The sequence below is a fragment of the Aedes albopictus genome, chromosome 1 (genome assembly GCF_035046485.1).
Source record: "Aedes albopictus strain Foshan chromosome 1, AalbF5, whole genome shotgun sequence".
In the NCBI taxonomy this organism is placed as follows: domain Eukaryota; kingdom Metazoa; phylum Arthropoda; class Insecta; order Diptera; family Culicidae; genus Aedes; species Aedes albopictus.
The window spans coordinates 103,721,228-103,739,961 of NC_085136.1; the positions used below are offsets into that span (position 1 = coordinate 103,721,228).

An 18,734-nucleotide genomic window follows, 5' to 3' on the forward strand; every position below is an offset into this window, starting at 1 on the left:
TCCTGAAGTTTCTCCGAGAATTCATTAGGGACATCTTTCTAGTGTTCCTCCATCCATATCCATCCATGATCCATTCCAGGAGTTCCTCTAGAAATTCTTTCGAAAGTGCCTCCGAAATTTATTCTACAAGTTTCTCTTGGAATTCTTCCAAAAATTCGGGAATTTCTTAGACATTTTTTTGAGGCCAAAATCTCTTTCGAATATTCTTTCTGATATTCTTTTGAAAGTTCCTCCAGGAATTAATCCAAAACTGTTCCATTTCAGTACATCCAGTAATTGTTCCTTGCAATTGCTTTGGAAATTCTTCTAAGAGATTCACTTTAGATTTTTTTTTTCAAGAGTCCCTCAAAGGGCCCACATAGCCGAAGCGGTAAACGCGCTGATATTTGGCAAGACCATGCTGACGGTGACGGGTTCGATTCCCGATCGGTCCAGAAACTTTTTGTAATGGAAATTTCTTGCCTAGAGAACAATCAACTGAGCAGAAGACTTCGTCCCAGCTGGGTCACAAGCAATGTTAAAATCACTAAAACTCGCTACCAGCCCTGTCTAGTACGTATCCTAGCACATGCTGGGAAGGAAGGCACCCGCTGGCTCCCAGCGGGGAGGAAAGTGGTTCCATTCAGGCATCGCCCACATCACGCGTTACATAACTCCGCTGCCAATCAACACACGTACACAAAACAATATTTGCGGTGCGGCCGCGTCCCCGCGCGAGGCTGCAAAGTAGGTAATCGGCATGTTTTTGCGCCGCTTTTCTCTTAGGTCGGTCGGTACCAATGTGTCACACGACGCACTCGTCAAACGCACGACAGTGCGCGAAAAAATTTTCCGCGAACAAAAATATAAACGAACCCAAAAAATGAATGAAAAGTGCACTGACCTGACGGAGGAACGTAATCGGTTCCTGTCCCATGGCATGGCAATCACCAATGTTGGCCCGGATCACTTCCTTGAACGGTTTCGTGGCACCCTGCGGGGGGAAACATAGGAATTTCGAGATTAGAATCGTGCTTATCAAAATAGGCCGTACTTTCCGGAGGAAATCGATATCAAAAGGAAAGGGGCCAAAAGGCACGTACCTTCTCCAGTTCCTTCTCGATGGCAGCGGCCCGGATGACGAGCGGGCCACGGACGGCGTACTCCATCAGCTTGATGGCCGGATTGATGTTGTCCAGCGTGATGCATTGCTTGTAAGCGCACGGTGACGTCGACATGTTTCTGGCGGCGATGTCCTGCTGTTGCTGGCCGAGGGTCGATGAGAGCAGTAATGTTGATACGCGCCCTACACTTCTTCTAGCTGCTGCTGATGTTATTCCACTACTGCTGCTGGCTGCTGCTATTCCCAGTCCAGCGATGGCACTCCTTGGGCAGACGGTCAGAACTTGACTGAGCGACATGGTTGCGATTTTCTGCAATCTGGTCCGGTGGCGGGAGAATAACCTATGTGTGCGTGTTCCGTTCGATATCGCTGAGGCGCGCGCTCTCCCTTTGGCAGATTCTCTCACACACCAACTAACAGCGGAGAGGGAGAGAAAGAGCAATCACGTGGCTGTTTTTGTTGTGGCGCGCGTTGTTGACAAACACACTATCAGATTGCAGCAGCTGGGCTGGATCGGTGACGCAGTTAACTAGCGGGGTTTTGTGTGTTTGCAGACAAGAGAGAAGAGAGCGATTATTGATTCGAATGCGATGAGTCGTGAGAGAATGCGTTCTCACTATCGTAGTATGTACTACAGTTACAGTTATTGTGCGTAGAAAGTCCATTGGAAGTGTTATGAATGAAGCGCATGGTGGAAAATATAGTGCAGACTGGAGTACGGTATCTATAGATAGCACTATAGTGCTGAAAGGAATGCAAGTCTGAGCTACAAATGAAATGTTGACGTAGGACTACTGCTGAGCTTCTACAAGTGATTTTTTACATTTACTAAACATTTCTTTGGATACATTATGTGAGTTGAAAATAATGGCCCATGAAGGGACCAGAACCTTCAGAGCAGTGGCTGGTATTTAAGGTCAATCAGTACAAAATTAACTGAGTGTCAGAGAGAAAGAGAACGTTCACAAATTACGTCACGCTTTGGAGGGAGGGGGAGGTGTGCTCTGAAAAGTGTGATGACCCATACAAAAATTTCAGAAGTCACTTGCAAAAAGTGTGACATAGGGGGAAAGGAGGTTTAAAAATGGTCGATTTTTATGTGACGTAATTTGTGGACGTCCCCTTAAATTGAAGTACTGCCTCTGATGAGGGCTCCCTTAGCCACATTCAGTAAAGGCATGACCTTGCTGGAGGTGACGGATTCGATTCCTGGTCGGTCCTAGGAACTTTTCTTAAGGCATGGTACACAAATAACATAACGCTAAAGCTGGCCATTTCAGACCCACTACAACCCACACTCCAAACACCCCCCCCCCCCTCCCTTGTAACGCTTTTTGTATGGAAATCTACAAATTTGTGTATGAGTCGTAACGCCACGCTACTGCCATTCGATATACAGTGGTAGACATTCGATTAGCCGTGGCATATTTTTTCTATTTTTTTCGCAACCGTAATAATTTTATGTTCTTTTTTTTTTAATTTTTGGAGGATCGTCTAGGTAATTTGCATTAGTCAATGGACGAAACAAAATATCATTTATTTTATGGCCGTAAAACACAAGAACAATAGAAAATTTGCCTAGACATTCGTTTAGCCGAATTGTACATTTTTAAGAATTCCATAATAAAAACTATCAAATTTCGAATAATATCCAACACAATCATTTTGTATGATGACCTGCATTATATATCGTATATACTCGTAAATCATGAATATGATCGTTTCCAGAAGTGTTGCCATATTAATTTTACATGCATCTCATATAAGTAAGTTATAATATTGAAAATGTTTCCAAATTGAGGTTTGTTGTAGTTATTTTCATCGGAAGTGTTTTAAAAGATTCCAATAATTGTATCACGACGAGTGCAGGTTGAAAATCTGCGAAAAATAAAGTTTTTAACAGAAAAAATGGCGAAAACCATAAAAACAATCACGTATTTAAGTATTGTTTTAATGAAATATGATAGTAAACTAACTTGCATAAATCAGAGCGTTTACTACTATTACGTCTTCTTAAAGCTCCCAGTATCTGCTAGACTGTATTCTGGCTGAAATAACATACACCGTGTCCAATAAGTTCTCATACAAAATCAAATTGAATTTATTGCACATCTGTAAATAGGATTTTCAAAGTAAATTTATTTATTGAAAGGCCATCTAATATTGACCAAATACAGCATATGTTTTGGAAATAATTGTCCTTTATCCTCCTCTGCTGATCGCTTATGTGTCGTAAGTCCATTTCGTCTGGCACGCACGTCATTTCATTAATATTTCGTCTCATTTAAACGAGTAATGGTTTTAAGTTGAAACAAATTAGGTTCCTGTCTTCAACATTGCTAGTAGCAACTATGACTAGAAGAGAAAAAAATATTAGACTATGTATTGGTGAAGTAAGAAGTCGTTTTATGTTGTACAAAATAAAACGTAAATCAAACAAAATGTCCATTTTCTTTTTTTTTAATGAGATTTGTTGTGGTAAAGAAGCATATCTGCATTTTATCTGGTTAATTCACACCATTCTCACTTCTAAAACATCCTTGTATCCCTATTGTGGTAAATGTTGCCTAAAATTTACGTTTTATGATGTCTATCTTCAATAGAACGGTCATTTTCAAGAAAATCAGCCCAAGTTGAACTTACTTGCGAATTACTTACCATATCATCATTAAAGTTGTATTGTTTTAGCCTTAGTATCCATTTGGTACCATACTTGGGTTAAAAACTCAAAATTTAACATCATGGACTCTATTTAGCTACCGTAGAATGAAAAACTTTTCGATCGTTTTTCTCGCGTGCCGGAGCAAACGAATTTCAGAAAACGGAAGTGTACTGCTAGGCGTATAAAAACAAATAGAAAATAACGATATTCTAAACCATATGCTTTATTTAATCAGTATTATGTGGCCCTTCAATACATGCATTCGTTTTGAAAATATGAATCACACATGTGAAATAAAATTATATTTTCTAAATTTGTATTTTGTATGAGAACTTATTGGACACGGTGTACATTGGACGCCTCACATTTTGAGAAATGGCACCCAAATTATTCAGAGGCATTAGGATACGTCTTTATTACTACACAGAACTATTTATTTTAGCTTATATCAATCCCATTTTGATGTTTAACCAGCCGAAAACCAAAACACTTTATTTTCTCACGATATTTTATGCAATAATTTAAACATTTTCAACCATAATTCTGTGCCATATTTTAAAAACAACTAATCTAAATCTAGCTTACATTAGAGTGTCTACAGAAAGCATTTTCCTTATATAAATTGACTAGCTGTCCCGCAAACTTTGTCTTGCCAGTTTGACAACCGTGGAGGTCATTGTTGAACCGCCTTCTAGATTGGTTTCATTTCAATCGTGTTTTGATCGTGTTGGTTTTCTTCCCAGCTCATAAAAAATCTGTACTTAATCGATTTTCTTACTTTTATAGTTAATTTTCGTAACTTTTTGTACATATAAACACAGCCACCATGAATACGAATCGAACCGTGCAAGAGTCATGCCGATCGGTTCATCCGTTCGTGAGTTTTGTTGCCTCAAAGGAACTTCAAACTCAATTTTATATATATAGATGTATCATCGTTTCTACTTATCAGGATATTTTTTATGTAATATTTCTTCGAATTTCACAAATAAATAAACTTTTAAGGTCAATTATCTTGCTAACACGTCATAAACTAAATGCCTTGGGTATATATCCTCCAAAAACTCACGAAATTACAAAAAAACTATTCAAAATCAATTTTTCATTCACCTCGGCTAAACGAATGTCTAGGCAAAAAAATGACATTTGAAGGGGTTTTACCCTCGTTTTTGTTTCAGTGTATCTATATGTAAGTGTGATGTACCTTTATATAAAACAGTACTAGATATACTATCACTGCCATAAACAAGTTTTATCATAAAATTTTTTTATATGAGCTTCCTGGCACTTTTTTGTAAATTTTTGGGCCTCGGCTAAACGAATGTCTACACAGCTAATCGCGTTCGGTAATTTTCACCTTTTTTTTTTGTTTTTATTTTTGTGTATTTTAACTAGTTGCTAATTCTACACTCCGGGTAATTTTCACCGAAATCTCAACCGCTGAACGTTCGGTAATGGATTTTTAACGAAATTCTGTAAAAAATTGACAAATTTCGGTAAAATGTTATCGTTTATCTGTCAAACTCTAACGAACTTCGGTAAAAGTTGCTACCCTTACCGTTTTTTCCTGTAAAACAAACTTAAAAGTTGAGATTTCGGTAAAGCATTACCGAAGTCGGTGATTTTTTCTAACTGTGTATCACTGTACATATTAGACTGGGTCAACAAGATCGATTTTTTTTTGGAATAAAGCTTTTTCGATTCCTTTTAGCGTAAAGAACAACTGCGCAAAATTAGGGAGCGATTGGTTGCGTCCCTGTATTCTACATTGCGATTAAAATATGTATGGTATTTTGTATGGTAAAACGTACTTTTTTCCATTTTTCTCATAAGTTGAATTAAAATGTCTAAGACCATATAACTAATGACGAGCCTAGGATATGCCGAAAAACTTTGTCGAAGACCACGAATTTATCTGAGGCTTGTGAAAAAAGTTATGCGCAAATGTCTGTAGGAATCCTTGGAGGATTTTTTAAGACTTTCTTAAGACATCCTTGGAGCAATTTCTGGAGAAGGAATGGCTTGAAGGAATGTGAAGAAATCTTGGCAATTTTTTCAATAATTTCTTGTAGAATTTCTAAGGCAAACCTTGAAGAAAAGCTATTTTAAAAGCTTCTAAAAATTTTTTAAGGACTTCTGAACTACTGATTCTTAATGTATCCGTGAATCATTTTCTAAAAAAAAACCATACAGTATCGTAGAAAAAGTTCAAGGAAGCTTTTCTACACGAATGCTTTGAAAAATTTCTAGCGGAATCTCCATAAAAAAAATCTGAAGAAATTCGCAGATGAATTTCAGGAACAATCTATGCAAGATTTGATGAAAGGAATTCTTGAAGTATTTTCCAAAAGAATCCATGCAACATTTTTGGAAGCTATCCGTGCAAGACTTTCTTCAGGACTTCTTGGTGTTTTTGGAGAAAGTTCGGAGGACATTTCTAAAGCCAATCCACGCGGAGTTTCCAAAGGATTTCCTGAAAACATTTCTTTATGAATTCCTGGGATATCTTTTCTTGAACTCGTGAAAGATTTTTTAAATGAATCCTAGGATGGATTTCAGAAAGGATCCATGAAAGAATCATTGAAAAATCTGTGGAAGCTTTTTCAAAGAAATCCTTGGAGAAATTTGTGAAAATTTCTGAACAAATTATAAGTCGTATTTATTCCTGAACGAACGAACTGTGAAGGAACCGCTAGGGCCGAAAATTCCCAATTGGATCTCACGTTGTATTTTAAAGAGTCCCTGGAGGAATTTCCAAAGAAATCCCAGAAAGCTTTTCTGGCAGAAATTCAGATTTTCAAAAAAAAAAACCCGGAGTAATTTCTAAAGCAAATCTCGGAGAAAGCGTTGGAATAAATCCTTGGAAGATCGTTTGAGAATATTCGTACAAGAATTTTCGAAGGATTTTTCCGAAAAAAATCTAGAAAAGTCCCGAAAAAATAGGGTAAAACTCTGAAAAAAAAAATCAAAAGAAATCCTTGGAGAAATTTTTGCAGAAACTCATACACAACTCTCATTGTAAAACTTATGGAAGAATCTCTTGTGAATTTTTTGAAGAAATTTGAAGTTGCTATGGGAATTTCTGGTGAAATCATTGGAAGAATTCCCAAAGTAACCCCAGTTTAGATATTTGAAAGATCTTTTGAATCAATTTCTGAAAAAAAAACTCTGGAGTAGTTTCTGCAAAGGCTGAAAGTTTTATTAAAGAACTTTCTGAATAAATGTTTGAAGAAATCTCTGAACGAAATTTTAATGGATCTCTGGAAGAATTTCAGCTCAAATTCATGGATAATGTTTTGGAAAAATTGGGAGGAATTTCAAAGGTTAATCATGCGTTGAATTGTGTTCAATGTTCATTGTGGAATTTATATATTTATATGAGAAATTTTAGTCATTGCAGACAGTTTCCGAAGTTTTTGACCGAATATTCGGACAGATTTCCGAAAGAATGTTTTAGAACGATTATAAAGATTTTTATCTGAAGGAATTTTTGGTAGATTTTGTAAAGGAATCTTTAATAGATTCTGTAAACGAATGCCTAGAGAAATTTCTAAATAAATATCCAGAGGAATTTCTGAAGTAATTTCTCCAACAATCTCTGAAAAAATAAACCACGTGGACTTTTTGGGAGGAGGGGGGTCTAGCCAAAGTTTACGCCCCATACAAAATTTCAAAATGTTTGTGTTATTTATTAACTCAGTTATTAACTGAGAGCTTCCTCTGCCAAGAACCATTTTGCATGTGTATGTCGTGTGGCAAGACGAAGTTACACTATGCCCAAGGGAGTCGAGGAAATTTCCATTACGATCTGTACCGACCGGGTATCGTCGAACCCGTCGCACTCGGCATGGTCTTGAACTTTTGACCACATACAAACAGACGTATTTTAAATCTTCATAGTTGTGACTTTCACAACCAGAGGCGCGCGCATCGTTTTTCTTTGCGTTTGACGTTTCCCAATAGCGCCTTCTGCTGACGATGTTGCACAACGCAGTGTTTCGTGAAACATTTCGAGCAGGTGATGGAAGTGTGAGCTGGGCGATGGATTTTAACGAAAAGTGTTCTAGGTGTTACGTCTGTTTGTATGTGTTTTAATTCTTCATTGATTGATTGATTTGTCTTTATTTAAGAGAGTTGCAGCCCTTGGCTGGTTTGTCTCTTTTAATTCTTTAGCTATATGTACCATATGTAAAAATGCTTACTTTAGTCAAGGGGCAAAGTCCATATGTCCAATCGGCACACACCCGGTTCAGATCTTTAATCAGCTGTTACGATTTAATCGCAAATCCAAATAACGTGATGAACTAGAAAGATGATCTTTGCTGTTGCTTTTGATGTCTAAGCAGCCTAGGTATTAATCTGTAAATTTGTTTGTAAACAATCGCTTTGCCTTCCGCCTTCACGGCTGATTGATCCTCTATCTAGTCAAGGAACAAAACTGATAATCAGCTGAAGTAGCAAAACTGAACAAATGTATATAGATGCACTATATATGTCGACTCGACTAAAGGTTACGTTATTTTCGCTATTCTTGATGATGTTTTACGTGGTTGAGAACAGTATGTAGAGCATCAGTACTACTACCCTAAAATGATTTCTGTGAAAATCTTGAAGAACAACCAGTGCAACTGGTGCGACGATGAAATCTCTTATACAGCTACTTCTCACTTTTCTCATTCGACGTGATATTCATTCACCAACCATCATCAATGACTGTTTTGGGAACATTCACAAATTGCAGATAGAGAGCGGTTATTAAACAACTCAAAATCTTTTTTTTTAAGAGCGCACACTAAGATTCAGATGTTCCAGTTCAGTAATTTTTTCACTGAGTTCAGTATTTTTTCCATCTTTTTACTGAGTTTTCAACAGCAGATTTATTTCGGTACACTCGGTAATCGTATTTACCGTTCACCAGTAACGATATTTACCGTGCTTCAGTAACTTTTGACAGTTTGTGAGCTGAGCTCGGTAACTCATTTACAGAATATCCGCAAAATAAATAACCGAGCGTACCGAGTTAAATCTGCTGTTGAGAACTCAATAAAAAGATGGGGAAAATACCGAGCTGTTCTTAGTGTGCGATTATTTTGGAAATGGAGACCTACTTGGTTAATGTTAACACAACGTTACATAATATTTGGATGAAACCTTTCTGAAACTTCATACGCGTGCCTCTTCGGCTTCGGCCAATCGTATTTCTGGGGCGACAGTGTGCAAGCGTGAGAATAGGTTGGTATGTAAAGGCATGGCGAAAAATATGAAAATATAAATAACTTTGCTGGTGTCGTTTTTGGCGACCCATCACGCCACCACGTCGCTCCACCGCACATTCCACGGCATATCATTATCATACGGTCATTTGAAGCTCAGTTACCTTCTTACCAGGCTGGCTGATGATGAGGAGGAAAGCATTGTCAACTGGGCAAACATCTTGTTAATAACAAAATTGCACGCTTTTTTTAACGACCTAGTCTTTCGCAAAATTGAGTGTACAACTGTTTTTTTTTTAAGAACGGATTGTTCAAAGAGTTATGCAGTTGAATAAAACTTGGCATAGAATAAACTGAATAAATCTTCGTTGAGCCTGTACAGCCAGGCATATTGTCAATTTGTGCAGACCAAAAATATTACACTGTTTGATTCTAGCATAATCTTTGACTAAAATATAAACATGATCTATGTTAGAAATGAACATACCCTTGTAGAGGAAAACAACTCAATAATAGCATATTTTATTATGCAGAACAAAAAGTGATATTATTTGATTGGTATAAGAGGTACTGAATAATAATAAAGCTAAAACAAAAAGTATTTGATTTTATGAGGGTTCTCCAATTCTCTACAAGTCTCTAATTGGTCTTCAAAATGTCACTTGGGATACCTGATGTGATCTTCTGTAAATTCCTGCTGGGATTGCAGACGAATTACGTTCAAGGCTTTCCCCAAGTATTTCTCTTGGGATTCCTCCAGGGAGTTCACTTGAAATGAGTTACGAGTTTGGTCCTTCAAGACCATTTCAAAGGATAATGAATACTTCAGGAAACTTCAGAAGAGTTGCTCAAATGAATAAAAGATTTTAATTTTTTATGAAAGTTTTTTAAGAAATCTATTAATTAATTATTTTATGCAGCTACTTTTGTTAGTAGGGTGGGAGACTTTTTAGGAGTTCCTTCGGAAGTTTTTCAACAATTCCTTTGAAAACTACTTTGGCATTTCTTTTGACAATTGATTTAGCACTCTCTTTGGAAAACCATGCATGCATTTCGTTTGAGAACTTATACTGATTTTTGTTGATTTGATGTTTTATTTCTTCGGCTAGTATTCCAAGAAATTATCAGGGAATTCCTTTGGGAACTTCTTCGGAAATTTCTTCTACAATTACATTGGCAATGCTGCAGGGAACTTAGAATTTCTTCGTAAATTCCTTTCAAAGTATAAGAGTTCAGAGCAATTTTTGTGATCGGTTATTGCGATCATTTGCTTTGAAAATTATTTCAACAATTTCTTCGATAATTCTCTCTGCGAATTCTTCATTTTATTTTTTCAAATTCGTTCAAAACATATTTCCTTTAAATACTCGTTCAACAATTACAATGGAATTTTATTTCAAAATTCCAGAATTCATTCGACAATTACTTTTATAATTTCAATTCTATCGGCGAATTCACTGTGAAATTCTCAAGCAATTCATTTGTCAATTTCTTTGAAAATTACACAGGAAATTCCATTGGAAATAATCGGGCTATTTTTGAAGGTTTCTTTATACCTTTTTTGAAATTCATTCAGAAGTGCCTTGACAACATAGTCAGTATTCTTTTTAGAAATTTCTTCAGCAGAGTGAATACTTTTTCGGAAATTAATTTAGAGCGTCTTTCGCCAATTTATTCGGGATTTCCTTAGGTACCCCAAGTAACATTTTTGGTAAAATATACCATAAAAGGCTCAAAAAGCTATCATAAAACCAAAATAAAAGGTATTAGGTTTTATGATGGTACTCAAAACCTCTACAAGACTAAAATGTCTTCAAAAAGAATTTTTGTAAAAGTTCCTTTGGGATGTGCTTAGGTTATTCTTATAGGGTGCCTTCGGCTATTTCTATCACTTGTTTTTAACAATCGTTTTGTGAATTTCTTTGAGAACTTCTCTGGCAATAACTTTAATTTTTTGAAAATTCCTAAGGAAATAATTTTGAGACTTTCTTCGGCGTTTTTGTTGTAAATTTTTGGATTTTTTTTATTTCGCAAAAGAGCTTCTAATAGAACTTCAAAAGTAATAGCAGGTGGAATTCCGTAAGGAATTACCAGAGGAATTACCGGATAAATTTTCGAAAAATTGCCATAAAAATTTACAAACATATTAACTAAAGAATTTTCCAAATACCTGCCGAATGAATTTCGAAAGGAACAGGAGGCAATCAGTGAAGTACTAGATTTGTAGTAATGAGTTTAATTTTTTTATTATGAGAAGGTAAATTCTCCGTTTCTGCAATAAAGTGGTGCAAAAAGCGTGGGAATTATGATTCCTTTTTTTCAACATTCAGCTCATTACTACAAACACACTACAAATCTAGTACATCACAGATCGTGTCGTTTTATCAAAAGATTTACAAAAGTAATTGTTATACAAAAGTAATACCAAAGGGATTGTCGGTGAAACTCCCAGTTGTCTGATAAATTTCCAAAGCAATTGCCGTTTTTCAAGAATGCTAACCTCAATATTCTTGCCGAGAAACTTTCATAAGAGTTACCGATCCGAATTCCACAGAAATTGCCGAAATAGTTTTCAACAAAAAAAAATATCCTAGAAAACCCAAAAAAAGTAATCTTACAGGAATGTTTGGATCGAATCTAATAATAAAGTGCTGAAAGAATTTCCAAAAAGGATTCGACGAAGAATTTTCGACAATGGTAAGATTTTAAAGGGTAACTCACTAGAAACTCGCCGAATCAATTTCCAAAGGAAATGCCGAATGAATCACGTGAATTCCTGTACGAATTTGTAAAAAAAATCCAGAAAGTATTGAATAACTTTCGAAAGTAATTATCAGAGTATTTTCCAAACGAATGGTGAAAAAAAAATCAGAAAGAAGTTGCAGACGGAATTTTTAAAGAAATTTCCGTAGAAAAAAATCCATTGCTGACAATTTATATAAAAAAGTTTCCAAAGGAAATGTATAATCATTTCTCGAAAAAATTGCCGTACAATTTTCAAAGAAACTTCTAATGGAGTTTATAAAAAAAATCTTGAAAAATTATACCAAAGGACTCTTGAACTCAATTTTCGGCACAATGGCTCAAATTCTCAAAATAATTGCCAAAGATATTTCCCAAAAATCATGCAGAAAGAACTCAGAAAAAAAATGTTTTCCAAAGGATTTTCCGAAGGAATCTTGCAGGGTAATTGCCGTCAGGATTTCCAAAGAAATTCGCAAAGAAATTTCTGCACGGATTTCCAAAGTAATTACAGAAAAAATCAGAAGAAATTTCCCAAGAAACTACATAAAAACCATTTGACGCATAGATCAAACTAACAGCTCCAAAAAGCACAAGCGTCACGCTGTGAGCGAATTTCGAATTAAAATGTTCTTTTTATGTGAAAGCTTCCTCTGAGAAGCTTTTACAAAGATAATAACATACGAAATGGTCCAGAACGCGAGGCATACAACGATTATACCAGGCTTTTATTCTTCTAAACCACTTTGCCAAAGACAGGATCGGACTCAACCATCTAGGGATTAAATAAACTGGGGACCCGATTATCTGGCAAAAATAGCTCAACTTTCAGGAGAAAAAATGGTGAACAAATTTCAAATCATGACATATCTTTTGTGAAAGCATCAGAGATATATTTCCGAAAACAGCATACTTCCAAATGGTCCAACACACCAGATATACGACGGTTAGATCAAACTGGTAGCTCCTAGGAACACTAGCGTCACGCTGTGAGTGAATTTAGCACTAAATTGTTTTACATGTTAAAGCTATAACTCTTCTGTTCTGATCAACTCTGCCAAAGACAATATCCTTCTAAGTGGCCCAGAACGCGAGATATATGGCATTTAGACTAAACTGAAAGTTCCTTTGGACACTAGCGCTATGTACCTAGTGTGTGGTTTTCGAACTAAATTGTTTTCCATGCGAGAGCTCTTAGTCTCATGAGTAACTTTGCCGAAGAAAGTATCCTTCTAAGTTGTCCAAATTTCTGAAACGAATTCTCAAGGATATTTTTACAGGGTTTTCCATGTAATATTTGCAAGGGAATCCTCCAGGATCTCCTGGAAGAATCTCAAGAGCAATTATTAGATACATTCCAGAAATCTCAGAAAAAACATCTCGAAAAAATTCTAGTAGGAATTCTTGAAGAAATTGCAGCAAAAAGAAGGTGTATTCCATAAGGAATCATAGCGGAATCCTCGAGAAATTCCAGGAGAAATTTTTGGAGGATATTTCTGGAGAAATCTTGGAATTTCTCCAAGAATGCCTGATGGGTTTTTGCTGGAAGTTTCTGCTTGATTCAATGGATTTTCTCAAGGATTCCTCCAGAAATTGTTCCAATGATTCCTTCAGGAATATCTGCAAGGATTTCTTCAGGAATTCTTCTCGGAATACTTGCAAAAAATATACTGGGATTCGATCAGGAACTCCTACCGGGATTTCTCCAGTATTTCTTGTTTTATTTTTTCGAAGTAATTACTTTCAGGAGTTCTCTAGGAACTTCTGGAATATTTTCAACGGGAATTGCTTGAGGAATACCGGAAAGTATTTTTGGAGGATTCCCATCACAAATTGCTGGAGAAATCCCAGCAGAATTTCACGAACAAGTTCAACAGAATTTCCAGAAGAAATCTGAAGAGACTACGAAGTGGAATGTCTGGTAGAATTCCTATATGAATTGTGAAGGAATCACTGAAAAAAATATTGTAAGCAAATTTCTGAAGGAATCCGTAGAGACGTTACAGCAGGGATTGCTTGATGAATCCCACCATGAATAATTGGAGGAATCCTAGCTAGAATTTCTAGAGATAACCCAAGAGAAACCCAGCAGGCATTCTTGGGGGAACTCTAAGAGAAATTCGTGGAAAAATCTATTGAAAAATCACAGACGGAGCTTCTGCAGGAATCCTAGAGGACTTCATGAACGAACTCTTGGAGAAATCTGCGGAAAAATGCCAAGATGAACTTTTGGAGGAATCTATTGAGAAATCTCTCGAAAAATTCTCAAATGCCTGATGGGGATTCTCTAGAAACTTTTGCTGAGATTGCTCCAGAGGTTTCGCTAAGGATTCCTATACAAAACCTTCGGAGAATTTCTACAGAAATTCTTCTTGTGTTGTGTCCAGAGATTTGACCAAGATTTTTCTGGGGATTTTTTTTTTGGAATACTAGTATAAATGCCTGCTAGGGTTTCTTCAGATATTCCCAGAAAGATTTCTTCAGGAACTCTTGCTGGAATATCTCGAACAAATTTTAGCAGGGATTCGGCTGGCATTTCCAGCACGAATTGCCTGAGGAATCCTCGCAAGATTCCTCCCAAGCTGATTCCACCTGAAATCCCTGAATGAGTCCTGCAGTATTCCTACAGCAATCCCAGCAAGAATTCCTGAAGAAATTTCAAGGGGATTCCCGGTAGAAATTACTGGATAATTAAAAAAAAAATAGTAGAACTACTGTGTCTATATTTTCCCATCCTGGGAATCCGCCAAGGAATTCCCCCAGGGTTTCCTCCAAGAATATCTCAAGAGAATTTTCCAAGGATTCTGTCAGGAATTCCAGAAATTCTTTTTGGGATTCCTCTGGGGTATCCTCCAGGGATTCCTCTAGGAATTATTTCCATGATTCTTTCAGAAATTTCTCCAGGGATTCCTCTAGGAATTCCTCCATGGTTTCCTACAAGAACTCCTCCAGGAATTGCTTCAGGGATATCTCAAAGGATTTAATCAGAAATTTCCTTCAAGAAATTTCAGGAAGGAATTTCTTCAGGATTTCTTCCAGCTATTACTCCGGGAAATCCTCTAGTGATTCCTCCTGGTATTCCTCTACGAATTCCCCCAAGGATTCCTCTAGGAATTCTTTCTGGCATTTCTCCAGGAATTCTTCCAGAGATTCTTTCAAGGATTCCTCCAGGGTTTCCTCCGAGAACCTTTCCACTCCAGGGATTCCTCAGAGATTTCTCCAGGGATGCCCCCAGATTTTGATGTTTTTTATGCAGAATTCCCGAAAAACACTCCTAAACTATCTAATACAATTTCCATAGTTATGTTGACGTATTTATGAAATAGTTTTTATAAATTCTAACCCAAGTCTTTGGTTAAGTTTTTGCGAACTATGGAATGAAGTCAATAGAAAAATTCTATCGAAATTTGCGTATTTTTTCTATTCTTTTCTGAAAAGACTGCTTCGATCTAAATAAATTTCAGTTTTGAAGAATTCTCTTTCCAAAATGCTCTTCTTGAAGAATAAAGCAATGAAAATGCGCAACATTAAAAATAAATGGCAGTAGGTCATGATGGTAAATATAATCTTCAGTTTTATTCGGGTTATCTAATCTAATCTAATCTAATCTAGTGCATGCACAGCCAGTATTGAAAAGCATCCTGGAAATACCAAAATTACTTCTGGTATTTTCTTGTCATCATTAATATTTGCAGCATATCAGGTATGATGTGATACAAATATTAAAACGGCCAGGCCCACTGTGCAGACTAATGGGTTCAAAGATAATTCAAAAATTTGTGGCAACCAGATCATCCACGTATGAATAACATGGTTGACACAAGTTTTCGAATTGGAGAATTGATGAAACGGGGACAACCGTACCAACCGTTTCGTTATCAGGGGAATGTGGATTGGGTATAAGATCGTTGGGAGTGGTGAAGCTAAGAAGGTTAATACGCACTCCATTGGTATGCCTACTTCTGGGATGGAACACAGGTATTTGATCTGTGTCCGGGCTCGAAAGCCTAGGCTTAAGCGCCATTACTCGCTCTCTGAAACGAAAATAAAATAGCATTACAGATCCCCCCCTCATACAACCCTTACATTTTTCAACTAGTTAATGAAAAAATAAACAGAATAGATTAGATAGATCTGCCCCCAATCAGGATGAAGAAAGTTATTAGGTCAACTTTGAGTACTCAGAAACTGAAATTACTTGAAAATATCAAAAAATGGATTAAATTGAAATGGATTCCAAATGCTGTTCCAGTTTTGGTTTGGATTGTGTGCGTACTACTAGAAAAGCATTATTACTAGTATGCGGCTTGAGGCGAACCAACCAAGGGTTGAAAATAATAATAATTACTAGTATATAAAATAATAATAATTACTAGTATAAAAAGGAATGATCAAACCTCAATGACAACCTATGTCACCCAAGTGTTGGTTTCCGTTGTAGACTTCTTCACTACAACTCGCTGGACAGCAGACTCCAGGTTCCATTAGACCACATGACAGTCGTTCGGCGGGGATCACCGTTCTGCAGCCAGACTCGTCATCGCAGCCACCGGTCGAATATAGTGTAGCGGTGCGGTGGGGGACTCCGTGTGGTCTTCTCCTGGCTGGACCGTCAACAATCACTCGATAGGGGAATCCGGCCAGATGACGATTAATGTTGCCGCACGCTTACACTTTATCCAGGATTAAAATTCTTCCGGAATTAGCAACTGTCTTCAGTTTTATTCGGGTTATCATCCCAAAACCCAAGAGATACCCAACAAAATGGTAAGGTGTTTACCAGAACACATTGCGTCTAGGTACCTAGCAAAAAAAAAGACACACGCTGCGACTGTTTGTGCAGTAAATTTTCACCAGTTCATGTGATAAGAGGTAAGAGCTGATGAAAGAGTGTCACACCTCCTATCGTAGTTTGTACATCGTCCCATGACACCCACCACAGCCTTGTCCGATTAGGCGTAGCAATTTCCTCGCATTTTCTCCGAGTCCAATTAATTTTCCTTCCTCACCAAGCTCACGTTTCGCTCGTCCTTGAAATATATACTCATAAATACTCATAGCTAAGCAAGTAGCTGGGGTAATCAGAGCAAGTCATGGTAAATAAATAATAGCATAGGGAAAATATAGGTCGATCAGCGTGCAATCATTTTCCAATCTACTTCAGCCTACTACTATAGGATGCATCGATCAAAGCTAAAGGTCAAGATTGAACATGACTTGTTGACTATGACTTTTTTCAGTTTCTACTCTCTTCCATTATAAAAACGACTACGTCGATAAGCAAAATAACGCACGTCTAGATTAGATAGCGAACCACGACTAAGCCAACCGCCTTAGCGGGGGGCTTGTCAGCTGAACTTGGCAACGTTAGCAGTGACCGAATCAAAGGACAAGCGACTTTGTTGGGGACCTGAACCTTTGCCGGGTAGAAAGCCCGGCATCGAAATGCTTTTAGTGTGTGAGTGGATAAACTGCATTGTAACAGAAGTGCATTTTGCCACCTCACTATTGCCGTGAGGAGGTGCTGCATCCTCTCACTTTTTCGGATGATTTTTCGAGTTCTGCACCGAATGACTGCATCTGCATCTGCATCAGCACCGACAAGTTTGTAGAGTGCATTCTGCCATGTCGCTTTTCTACTTTTGATTGCATAACCGAGGCCCGGAGATTTTTAAGTGGTTCTTTTCCGCGCGGTTGATTTACAATGGGGCTACACATTTTGCACACATAATTCAAGAAAACAAGCTGGACAAGAAGGTGATAAGGCTGATAACGAGTGGTGGTGCTCTCCATGTGCAGGATTATGATGGTGGGACGTTCTTATGACTTTCTGGGTGATTATTCTGCGCTGCGTGCAAATGCTGGATGTTGCTTTTAGCTGAATTCAGAGCAATCTACGAATTATCACCTCTAAATTTTGAATTTGAACACTTTTTGGGCCAATTCTCCGGGAGGCAACCGGAATTCTTCTCCAATTTTCTTTGCCAATTTGGTACTTTATCACAGTCGGGATACGCCAATTTTTAGCACTATTTTGTCAGTCTTTTTGTTACAGCAGCTAAACTTAACACTTATCGCACAACACAATGGACAATGACTTAAAATCGTATAAAATATTAATCTACCTTTCCTCGATTCACACAAAAAATGGCACAGAGTAGAAAAATAATAACACAAAACACAATCCTTGGAAACCGAACTAGAGCGATTCGCGAGTCAGTCGAGACTGAAACACCGATGGCAGATGATGGAGTGAATGAAGCAAGGAAGGATTAGCAGCGGCTCACGAGGTAGGCGACAAAAAATTAAAAACCGCTAGACGCAACTGTCACACGCACACAACCGAATACAGTCCTCGCAGAGTGAGCAAACTCTGTGATGATTGCGCGATGATTGTGAGTAGCGGTCTCGCGGGTGAAGGGTGAGATTTGTTCGAGGTGAGAAAAATAAACACGGTAAACTTGTGCTACGCAGTTTATGAGCACGCAGAAAAAACAGTGTAGTTTGAATCAACTAACGCGTTTGTTGAATTGCAAACTACCATAATAGTTCAGGCCAAACATTTCAATAGGTCCTATCTGCATTTGAGAGTCTCTCTTTGATCACTTTCTCTTTCAATTATTGCAATGTAATGGTACACTTTTCAACTATTTTTGCAGTACAAATCAAAAGACGATTGTTTTGACCATCGTTCAATGCAAGAAGATAATCAAAATACAAATAAACAGCTGAGATATTAACGAAAGAGAGGGAAACCAAAGAGAGCCTCTCTTTTGCAGATTGGACCTTTAGACATGTTTGGCCTGCAGTTGTTTTGAACTGTAGTTTTGTTGTTTTTGATCCACGTTTACGATTTGAAACAAACTGGTAAATCAGTTGTTTTTACCACCATTTAGTAATGCAAAATAACCGGAAAATTTGTTGTTTCTAACCAAACACCTTGTAATTTCTACTAAAACTTCAGTTTATACTTACTAAAGTACGGTTTGTTTTTGATCTGACAAAAAAACGAAAT

At 37.3% G+C, this 18,734-nt stretch overlaps 1 protein-coding gene across 1 annotated transcript in view; it reads right to left on the reverse strand.

Annotated features, from left to right (window-relative positions):
- LOC115256851 (alanine aminotransferase 1) overlaps positions 1 to 18,000 on the reverse strand; it is a 64,211-nt gene extending 46,211 nt beyond the window's left edge. Inside the window, exons 1-3 of the mRNA XM_062845136.1 lie at positions 17,845 to 18,000; positions 1,083 to 1,631; positions 884 to 973 (exon numbers count right to left, since the gene is read on the reverse strand). Of these exons, the coding sequence (XP_062701120.1) occupies positions 884 to 973; positions 1,083 to 1,400 (408 nt within the window). The 5' untranslated portion in view covers positions 1,401 to 1,631; positions 17,845 to 18,000. The remainder of the gene's footprint in view (positions 1 to 883; positions 974 to 1,082; positions 1,632 to 17,844) is intronic.
- Positions 18,001 to 18,734: the final 734 nt, after the last annotated feature.